The following is an 11,888-nucleotide window of genomic DNA, read 5'->3' on the forward strand; positions in this document are numbered from 1 at the left end:
TTGACTGTGTAGATCACAACAAACTGTGGCTGACTCTGAGATGATTAGGAATCCCAGAACACTTGATTTGGCTTATACAAAACCTATACTTGGACCAGGAGGTAGTCATCAGAATAGAGCAAGGAAACACTGCCCTATTAAAAATTCAAAATTGGGAAGGGCGTATGCCAGGGATGTGTCCTATCTCCATACCTTTTCAATCTATATGCAGAACAGATTATCTGGGAAGCTGGACTTTGTGAGGAGAAATGTGATGTCAAGATTGGAGGAAGATTCATCAATGACCTGCTTTATGCAGATAACCCAACTCTGCTTGCTGAAACTGAGAAGGACCTACAGCACTTGCTACAGAAGGTCAAGGACTGCAGCCTTCAATATGGATTTGAAGCTCAACATCAAGAAAGCAAAGATTCTCACCAATGGACTGGTTGGCAGTATCAGAATAAATGGTGAAGAGATTCAGCTTGTACACAGCTTTAGTTTACTGGGCTCCATAATCAATACTCTTGGTATCAGCAGCCAGGAAATGAAAAGATGAATTACATTGGAAAATCTGCTGTCAGATACCTCTCCAAAGTATTGAAGAGCAACATGTCAGTCTGGAAACAAGGTGCACCTGATACAGGCCATAGTCTTCGCAATTACTTGCTATGCATCAGAAAACTGGAAAATGGCTAGGGATGATAGAAGGAGAATGATGTTTTTGAGCTGTGGTGCTGGAGAAGAGTATTGAATATACCACGGACTATTAGGAGAAGAATCAGATTCATCCTATAAAGGGTGAAACCAGGCAGCTCCTTGGAGGCAAGGATTCTGAAGCTTCATCTGACATACTTTGTACACATTGCAAGGAGGGACCAGTCCTTGGAGAAAGACATCATGTTTGGGAGGGTGGAGCGACAATGCAAGAGAAGAAGACCCTCGAAGATATGGATTGATTCAGTGACTGGGGTAATGGGGTTGAGTGTATCAGAGACAATAAAACTGGCACAGGATAGAACAGGGTTTAGGCTGTAATGCATAGGGTTACTATGAGTCACAGGCAACTCAATGGCACATAAAAACAACAACAGTGTTATCTTGAGTACCAATGAGTTTGGCAAAATAAAATAAGTAGAATGTTGCATAGCACTTGATCTCATATCATAGCTATTCAGTTGGAAGCAACTCATAGCTGATCTTCCATTGGCTTTCTAAGGCTGTAAGTCACAGGTAGGAAGGAGATGGAGCATCTTTCTCCCTCAGATCTACTGCAAGAACTCAAAACACACTAATATTTTCATATCTAATCGCATGTAAGTGTTTAAACTCTTTAAACCCTTATTATCGAGCTAGTGCTGAGATTTTAAATCCAACACAAAGGAATTCTGTAGCTTGGTCACTGCATGTTAAACATGTGGAGGACACTGTCTTTATATAACAGAATGCACCTGCTGTGCTGTTAGTTGTCATCAAGTTGATTCTGATTCCTGGTCACCCTAACACAAAAGAACTGTGTTTCAAGGCTACGGGGGTTTTTCAAAATAGATCACAGATCTGTCTGCTAATGTGCCTCTTTCTGGATTCAAACTGCCAACATTTTAATAGTTGAGGCTTTACTTGCCACAGGGACTTCATGATAAGTTTTCCTTACAAAAATGTATCTCAAATTCTGGCACTAAAGAGAGCCTTTTGTTAATGACAATTATCCCTGTTCATTCTGTTTGGCTTTGGTTTCGTGAATATTTAGGGCTGACTTTATGGTCAATTCATAAATCATTGTGATACTTTTTATTGTCATGCTTCTTTGTTTATCACTTCGGTTTATTTTATTTTTGTTACTTTCTAAACTTATTTGTTTATCTTCTACTGTTGTTGATTGCCTTCTAGTCGAGCATGACCCATAGTGACCTTATGAACAAAAGGCCTGAAGCCCCTCTACAAACAAAGTTCATAGAGTTTCTGGAGGCATGTTCTTTATGAAGTAGATGCCACTACTGCTTCCATATTTTCTACTAGACACCTTAATGATTTTTGAAAGTAGTCTAAATTTTCAAAATTATAAATAGGGTAAAGGATGACAAACTCAAATAGACTGATCATTATATTTGTGTGTGAAAGTGAGTCATGAAAGGTACCCAAATAGTATGTTTAACAGTTTGCTATAAAAGCTATGTCTATATCTTGGCAGTGTCATTAGTAGGATAAGATCCTCACATCACATGACATATATTTGCTCCTTTTATTCCATTACAAGAAATAAAAGAGGAAAGTACAATGAACAAATGCATACCTGAAGTCATTGAAGTCCAAGGCTGTCATTGTTTCCAGAACTGAAAATTGTTGTACCAAAAGTTTAAAGATCACTGCCACTCTGTGCATCCGAGTAACAACCTTGAGCATATTTCTTTCATCTCTGACCTGATATTTAAAAAAATAAAATACTGAGTTATCAATTGTAATTACCAAAGATGTAAAATAATCTATAACTAACAAAGCAGTCCTTTTCATTTTATCTTTGCTTTGCTTCTGTTTTTTATTGATTTTAATGATAGTTTACATAGCATATTAAGTTCCAATCTCTGTTTGCATCTTTAGGGAGCTCTGGTGTAGTCTGTAGGGAGTTATACTGCTAACCCAGATGGTAACAGATGGCGGATGGCATCCGCTGCTCTATGAGAGAAAGACTGGCAAACTCCTCTTGTGCTATGCACAGCCTCTGAAAATCTGATAGAGGTTCAGCCATGAGTCAGGTCCAACTTGACAGTAATGAGTTTGAGTTTGATCTTGACCTTTTTAACACTTTACAGTGATGTAAGTTGTACTTTTTCATAAGGTGTCATCACTTCTGCTATGTATATTGTAGTTATCTCCATTTAAAGGGGAATATTGTAGCTAACATATACCATCAGTTTATGCTAGATGATGTCAACTCTCAACTGTATCTATGTAATGGCTACAGAATGATAACTTTTTTTTTCCTTTGAAAAGCAGAACATTATATGGAAACAAGGTATAAATAAAGTCTTTAACACACTCTCACTGATTTCAAAGCAAGCTGTTCTGTTTGTTTTATTTCACAAAGGGTCAAAGGAACCTGTTAACTACTGGGTGAGTGTTACATAACACTTGAACAAAACATTTTAAGGACAAAACTGTTATTGACGCAAATGGAAGCTGTATTTACATACATAAGGGTAGGACAGTCTGTGTCTGTTTGTATCCTCTTGCCTAATCTATCCTGGAGCAAAGTCTGAGGTAAATGGTCTCAGGGAAACCAGGATTATGAGAGCAAACTACAGGATGTGAGAAAGAAGGCCACAGGTCAAACTTCTGCAATTTCCCTATCCTCTGTGTTGCTCTTCTGTCACTCTATTCTTCTAGCTTTGCTTGCTTGTTTTTCTTCTCTTATTTCTCTTCTTATCTTTCTATGCTTTTTCTTGTTCCTGGTACCATTTTTTTTAATTTATTTAACATATCTTGTTATTGATCCCATTTTGTCCCAAAGTGTATAACAAAACAAACAAAAATACCCAAACTCTCTGCCATAGGGCAAGTGCTTACTCATAGCTATCTTCGAACGGATTTCAAGTCTGAACATTTCAACAAAAAAGTGCCTTCCTAGGGAACTCTAGTGGCCTAGTGGCAATAAGTAGCACTGCAGTCCCTGAGGTACGTGGTTTGAATCCACCAGATGCTCTGCTGGAGAAGGGGGGGGGGGGCATATCCTCCTGTACCAGTCAGATTTGATTTAACGGTACACACAAAAAATAATAAGATAAAAATAAAAAACAAAAAGACCAAAAAAAATAGTACCTGCCTTTCTCCAAGCCTTTCTACCCCTAACTCCTGGAGTTAATACGTTTATAGTCTATACATAATACAGTTCTGTTATTTAGAAATGAAAAGATCATTAGTAGCCAGCTTGAATGTAACCATCCTTTTTAAGAGCATTTTTTAACAAAAAAATAAGTTGTGAATCTTAACCGAGGGGTTTGAAAATGAAATTTGAAAGTGAGTTCAAAGCATGGTGTAGTTGCAGGCTAGTGATGACACTGGGAAACCTGCTTAATTCACTGTCCACTCGCAGTGATGCCTTTCATTACTAAATAATAACTCTACAACTGGTGCTAACATGTGTGCTTTACTAAATATTTTCCACATTCTACCAAATATATAACAAACCAATATTGAGATATATTGACTTACATGACCATTCTGAAAGATCTCTCTAACAGAATCTAGTTCCCAGAGGATTTGTTTAAACCAGAGTTCATAAGCTGTAATAATAATAAAAAGAAAGTTTTGGTTGTTCTTTTGCTTTAGAGTGACATGAATTACATAACAAACAGAAATGATAATCAAGTTTGAAAATCAACAAAGTCCAATCTAATTCTACATTATTGTGTGATATAAACACTAATAATGAATTTGCAATGTCTTCTTTCTACTAGAGGCATAGAGTGCACTACATATTGCCTTGATAATTGAAAGGTTTACTCACTCATGACCCTCCATTGAGTTTAAGAGGTTGTAGGGAGTTTCACTGCTAATTTAAAGATCTTACCTCTGTATCAACAAAAAGTCTCCAGTGACGCCAGTGGAAGAAAGATAGGAAATCTCCTCCTTTATGGTTAATAGTCTTGGAAACTCAATGGAAGGTCAGATATGAATCTGTTCTGATCTAACAGAGGTGAAATTGTAATGGAGGGAGTTTGTTGGTCTTTATCCTGCTGAGCTTCTGGTGGGTTTGAATCTCCTTTGAGTTAGCAGCACAGCTCGCTCTGGAATACACCACCAGAACCACTTAGCTGAAAGCTGAAAGCTAAGTGGTTCAACTCCATCAGCTGCTCCATGGGAGAAAGAAGGGCAGTCTCCTCTGGAGAAGATTTACAGACTTGGAGGCTCCAAGGAAGTTCACTATGATTCCTCACTCACTCCATTGTATGGAATTTGACATTTTAAAAACATATGTCTAATTTAGGTCTTTTAACGATCAAGTACATGACCCAGTTCTAATTTTAACATGCAAACTATAAATGCATGGGAAAACAGGATTATATTATTTACCAAACCAAATAAAAAACTTCAGTGGTTTAAGACTGGAATTTCAAAGCTTTGTTTTAAAATGAGTATTGTGTTTATTTGTGAGCATCCTAACAATGTATACACACAGAATAGGTGAGAAAAGTGGGCAGATGATTGCAACTATACAATGGTGGCAAGAGTTTCTCTTTACTCTTGGTATTTCCCAAAGGCAACTTGATGGCCACTGATGCACTTGAACCCAAGGATACTTGTTTAAACTTGAATATAGCCAAAGCATTTGTGTTGAAATATCTATGAAGTCTTTTCTCTGAGTTTAATTTCCCTTATATTAAAGGCCATCTAAAAAAAATAAATAAAGGTCATCTAAACAATAAAATTGGAAACACAGAAGACTAGGATAGCAGTATATTGGAGAAAGAATAACTGAAAACAGATCACCAGAAATTACAATGTATTCTGGATTGAAAAAAAAATCATTTCCTTGAACTTCAGTTAGCTTCTTTGAAAAATGGCCCAACTGTTTGTACCTATGTACAAACAGAAGCTTAATATGTAAAATCAGAGATATTTTGACTGCTTTTAAACTTCTCATGAAGGGTATAAATATTTCCCATATATGTTGGCTTGGCTGCAGTAACTAGTACAGTGTCTGACATAAGGTAAGCACTGGCTTATAATTATAAATAAATAAGTTGACTAACCAATTAAGGAAGATTAGGAAGAAGAATTGGCCATCCACTTCCAAAATAACAGGCCTTCAAAAACCCTATACAGCACACTAAGAGTAGACTAGCAGATATGGCAAATGAGGTGAAGCCCTCAAATATGGATTAACTCAGTGACTAAGGTAATGGGGTGAGTCAGAGACAGTATGGTTGACTCAGGATAGAGCAGGGTTCAGAACTGTTGTACATAGGGTCACTATGAGTCGCAGGTGAGTCGACAGCACTTAACAACCACCATCACCACCAATGATGAGCACAGAAGTACAATAATCTTAGTGACTGTCTAGTGCATCTCACTTAAAATTGCCATTCAAGGTTATTATAGTTCTCTACTAATTAGGTAAATCCAGTAATACATATTTTGTTTAAAGATACTTTGAGGATGCTAATTTTTATATTTCTGCAAAGAGTAAATGAATTAATTGCCCATTAGTTTATGTAAACTATTTTTCAGTATTAACTTTCTGTATTAGAAACATCTCCCTATCCAAAAATGATAGCTACTCTTTGGCATATACTTATTATGTGCCATGTCATGAGCCAAACACATAATATACATTATCTTATCTTTCCATGATTTCTATGAAAATAAAGACAAAAATCTCCATTTTACAGACTAGGAAATGGAGGTTCTGAGACATTAAAAATATTCACAGACCACAGAGTTTATAATGACAGAGAGAAAGAATTCTGACATTTTCCGGTTCTTTAAATTTTCTATTTTCTGTACAGATTTATCTTGTCCCATTTATTTTTCCCTTGGTTTGCTATATAATGTATACTGTAACACTAAGCCATTTACTTTCCATTTTTAATAACTCAGAAATTAGTTTATCATTTTAGGTGCCCAGTAAGGCAAGCAACTAACTGAAGAAATTAAATCATTATTTATTGAATGAAAGGGGTCAAGTGAGTCAGTGGGTCCTGGTCAACAAGGACACTTATATTATGACACTAACAACTTTAAGGTAAATGTTCTCAGTATTTTGAGATCAAATCTTCTTTAAAACATATTTTCATGAAATTGTGCATATCATTTCAAAGAGTTCAGAGAAGTTATTAACCTCTAATTCTCTACTAGATTTACAATTACTGCTGAGAGAAGCTAGAAAACTAACTAGGGAAAACACACAATATTTTAAAAATTTATTATTTTTTTAAATATTACATTATAAAGCTATTCAAACTTCAAATTTTAGTAGAATATTAGGATTATAAAATATATACAAATGCATAAGAAATTTTGAATTTTTTCTTTTTTAAAAGAGCTTATTAATATTTCAAGTTAATAAATTATATTTTGGCTTTCAAATTATTTTTTTAAATGTTAATTTGTCCATTGGACAAAACTAAATTTCCACTTGACCAAATTATCAATGAAATGGAGTAAAGAAGATATAAAGTTATAAATCCTGGAAAGAAAGCCTGTGAGTATTTATAATAAAGGATTTCCAAACACTCCAAATGGTAATGAATTCTTTGATATTTTACCCACCAGTTTATAATAAAAAGGATTATGGCATTATTGACACAAAATTTCTGCAGAATAGTTATTCTTCAATACTTTGCATGGCTTACCTTGATGAGTTATAATAAAAAGATGTTCATCATGTATTTTATTTCCTTTCAATTCACTTTGAAGTTCTTGTGCATTCAAAACTTTTTCCAACTTTAAAATAAAAATAGAAACACTGGTTTTATAATGGCAGAGTTTGATTTATATCAACTTTAAAAGCAGAATAAACTACCAAAAAATCTCCAAGTTCTCAAATTTGAAAGCACCAATCTTTTTTATTGTTTGTGTTTTCAACTGTGTAAGAGTTACAATAAATAAAAAAATAAAGTTGAATTTATGATTTTTAATTTTACCGAAAAGGTATTTGATGGTTCTATCCTAACAAATGTTGTGATGCTCATTGAAAAGCTAAATGGTTCCTAGCATTTAAAAGAAAGAGAAATCCTGATCACATCGTCAGCTGTATCCCTTAGAGAGTCTACTCTGGGATTATTTTAATATTTTTCATCATTTCACATTTTAAATTCCCACCAATAAATGCAACAAGGTCTTTAATCATGTTTCTTCTTAAAAGAATGAAAAGAAAAATCGGCGGGTTTTCTTTGTTAGGTGTGATCAAGTTAAGTACGACTCATAGTGACTCCAGGAGCATCAGATTGAAATTCTGCCTTACTCCATCCCTACATCTTCACCATGTTCAAGCCCATTGTTGCAGTCATAAATTAGCATAAATGTATCAATATTAATTTATTAACATCTGTCTTTTGTTAACCAATGATTTCAAGAAAATTCTGGGTATGCTTATGTTATAGGGTTTTGGGGGGTTTCCCAGTATACATTTGCCTTTATCTAGGCTGGAATTTATTAACCAACTCATTTGTGCAAATTGTGCATCATATTCCTGTCAGCTTCACTGTATCTTGTCATTTATAATCTCTACCAAGAATCTCTAGAGACTAAAACGTCCCTGATCTGGGCCATGGTTTTCTCAATTACTTGCTATGCATCTGAGAGCTTTATTAATAGAGGTGACAGAATAAGAATCCATGCCTTTCAGTTGTGGTGCCAGAGAAACGTATTGAACATACCATGGACTGCCAAGAGGACACACAGACAGTGAATCCAGGTTGCCCATTGGAGGAAAGGATTTTGAGGAGAGGTCTGTCCTTGGAGAAGGACATCATGCTTGGAAGCATGGAGGGTCGGTCAATACAGGAGAGAGGAAGACACTGGGTTGACACAGTAACTGTGACAATGGGGCCGAATGTGTCAGAGACAATGAGGTTGGCTCAGGATAGGGCAAGATTCAGTTCTATTGTTCATAGATTTGTTATTAATTGACTGGATGGCACATAACAACGGGAAGTCTCTGGGGAGCTCTGGTGGCCTAGTGGTAAGGAGTTGTGTTGGCAACCCAAAGAAAGGTTCATGGTCAAAACCACCAGGTGCTCTGCAGGAGAAAGATGGGCGATCTCCTTCTGTGAGATTAACCGCCTCTGAAAACCAGCTGGAAAGTCAGCTAGGGTCAGTTCTGACTTGACAATATATAATAACCAACACTCTGGGTGCTCTATACTTACTGAACTTTGCTGTATAGAATTTTCACCTCTGTGTTTCCTAAATTTATCTAACAAAAGTTGAAACAATGTGAATTTCTATGAATTCTCTAGAGCTAGGAAATTATTTGGAAACTAAAAAATAAATAAGCAAAATAATGTAATTAGTACATTGTACTACTTACAGTAGTACAAATGTCATTTCATAAATGTCAGTGCCTACCAATAGAAGCTAACCCAGGAGTGCAACACTTACGTGCAGATAGTTCCCATAGATGAGTCCTCCTTTGCTGGCTTTGTTCACACCATCTTGTGATTTGTCTTCTTCACTGCCTTTCAGAGACAGTTGCTTAAAAGTATATCTGCAAAATTAAAAAAATAAAAAAAGATAAATGAAAAAAATGAACTTGAGAAAACAATTAACTAACAAGAGTACATAAAATTCTCTTATGACTATTTTTTCAGTGCAGACTAGAAATAAGTACATAAAGGTGATAATTTTCTATAGTCTTTAAATGCAGAAATTAAATCACTCATACTTCTCATTCCTAAGAGTCTAGTCATACTTAGAGTAGAGGTAAATACTTACCCAATGTTCTTTCCTAAAAATGGGCACCCACTCATGGCAAAAACTTCCTATCTGACAGCACCTTAGATCTGTCTCCTGGTAGATCCCATTGACTTCCCCGCTTTCCCAGCAGCTGCCTTTTATATATCTTGTTTCTCCTGCAACAACCAGTCAGCACTCTCTATGAACGCTTAACTAGGCTCTCACATTGGTACAGAATCTATCAACCTTAGAAAGTGGAATGTCTTGCCAAAGGTTTGTTTTCCAAAAAAGTGAGGTTACTCTGCCAAACTAAGTCATCTGACTTGTAAAATTTTGCTTCATAGCCAAATAAGCAAACTAAATAAATCAATATAGAACAATTAAAAAAAAAAAACACAAAACACACAACAACACAACTGAAAACCAAAGACTGGACCACTTAACTATTCATATTGAAGAACTAAATTGGCATATTGTTAAGACATGCAATGTCATGAGCTTGTAAAAATGAAATATTTATAACATTTAGATATTCTTTATATCTAATTCTTAATACCTTATTCAAACCAAGGTCTGAATTTTAATGTATCTGAGAAAACAAATTACTTGTGTAACAGATGTAGATACTAAAACAAGCTTGTCATCATTGAAGTGATGGTCTTTATGGTCTTTACAGAAGCAGTCTGATAACCTCTTTATTCAATTGAGCAGCTGTGAGATTGAAGCCAAGTACTTAACCACTTCACCACCAAGGGTCCTTATTCCCATGCTCAATATTCCCACTTCCGTTCTTCTCAACCAACTTTCATTTTAACATTATAACTCTTAAGCTTTCAACTTGCTACATTGGAATTTAAACTCAAGATAAAGATCTTTGATTGAATTGGAACCAACTCATAACTGACCCTCCATTGGATTTCTGAAGATGAGATGGCCCATCATTACCCCAGGAGCTGCAGGTGGATTAAACTCATAGAGTGGTAAGGTCTTTGAATTAGCATTGCAACTTCCTATGTCTGTTGTTCATAAAGTCAGACTCAACTCAATGGCACCTAACAACAATAACTGATTTATTATTATTATTATTATTATTATTAACAAGAGCTCCACCAGAATTTAAACAAGTGTTATTAATTTTCTTTTTTACCAGTTGTGTATAAAAGTCACTGCAGCAGGAGTCATATAGGCCAAAAGTATATTACCTGTAAAGAATTTGAAAACAAATTGTAAATAACAATTTTAAACAATTTCCTACAATCACAATCTTGGCACCAGCAGTCAGGAAATCAAAAGACAAATTGCATTGGGAAAGTCTGCTGTCAGGGACCTCTCTAGAGTACTGAAAAGCAGCGATGTTAGCCTGGAGGCTAAGCACCTGATCCAGGCCATGGTCTTAACAATTACTTGCTAAACATTAGAAAGCTGGAAAATTGCTTTGAATTGTGGAGCTGGAGAAGAATGTTGAACATACCATGGACCGTTGAAGAACAAACAGATCTGTTCTAGAGAGGGTGAATCTAGCTTGCTCTCTGGAGATAAGGATTTTGAGGCTCTGTGTCACATAGTTTAGGCATGTTGCCAGGAGTGACCAGTCCTTGGAAAGGGACAACATGCTTAGAAGGATGGAGAGACAATGCAGGAGAGGTAGACCCAGGAGGAGATGGACTGATTGACTGCGACTGAAGAAAATGATATTAGGTCTGTCAGAGAAATGAAATTGGCTGAGAGCAGGTTTCAGAGCTCATATACATAGGGTAACAATGAGTCACAGGTGACTTGATGGTAGGTACATAACAACAGAAGCCAATTTACTGATCAAAGTTCTAAATAATTACATAGAGACTGTTAAAGCTTTCATGAATAACCTTCGTCACATTGTTTGTAGTACAGCACTGTTGTTTTGTACCATCAAGTCAGAGCTATCCACAGCTGAACCTCTAGTGGGTTTTCAGAGGCAGTTAATCATACAATGGGAGGAGACTGTCCGTTCTTCTCCCGTAGAGCTGCTGGTGAATCCAAACTACGGGGGTTTGCAACACAGCTTCTTGCCATACTATTGTTGTTGTTGTTGTTGTTGTTAAGTTTCATCGAGTCATAGGTGACTTATAGCGACCCTATGAACAAAAGTCTTCGACCCTTGTGTGACTTTTGTCCTCTCTCCAGGTTCATAGGGTTTCCGGAGGCAAGTTAATTATGGAAGTGGACCCCACTCCTGCTTCCAAGCTTGTTTTAACTGGGGAGCCCCACCAAACACTGTCCACCATGGGTAACCACACTAGCACTCACTAAAACTTATACATATAGATATTTCTCATTTATTGCAATGTTGTGTTGCTGTCTAAAGTACTAATGTAATTTGGAATTAAGAACCTCTTTTCCAGTCTTGGCTCTGCCACTGATAAGCTGTGTCATATGGGGAAAATGATTTTATCTCTTTGTAGATAGCAGCTTCCTCACTAAAAGGATCCCTGGGGTGTATAAATAGTATACTATAATAATTACTTATAATTATT

General features: G+C 36.0%; 1 protein-coding gene across 1 annotated transcript in view; it reads right to left on the reverse strand.

Annotated features, from left to right (window-relative positions):
• TDO2 (tryptophan 2,3-dioxygenase) overlaps positions 1-9,475 on the reverse strand; it is a 29,236-nt gene extending 19,761 nt beyond the window's left edge. Inside the window, exons 1-5 of the mRNA XM_006884449.1 lie at positions 9,415-9,475; positions 9,082-9,187; positions 7,332-7,422; positions 4,189-4,259; positions 2,273-2,400 (exon numbers count right to left, since the gene is read on the reverse strand). Of these exons, the coding sequence (XP_006884511.1) occupies positions 2,273-2,400; positions 4,189-4,259; positions 7,332-7,422; positions 9,082-9,187; positions 9,415-9,449 (431 nt within the window). The 5' untranslated portion in view covers positions 9,450-9,475. The remainder of the gene's footprint in view (positions 1-2,272; positions 2,401-4,188; positions 4,260-7,331; positions 7,423-9,081; positions 9,188-9,414) is intronic.
• Positions 9,476-11,888: the final 2,413 nt, after the last annotated feature.

The sequence above is a fragment of the Elephantulus edwardii genome, unplaced genomic scaffold (assembly GCF_000299155.1).
Source record: "Elephantulus edwardii isolate Elephantulus edwardi_28Jun2011 unplaced genomic scaffold, EleEdw1.0 scaffold00034, whole genome shotgun sequence".
NCBI lineage: Eukaryota > Metazoa > Chordata > Mammalia > Macroscelidea > Macroscelididae > Elephantulus > Elephantulus edwardii.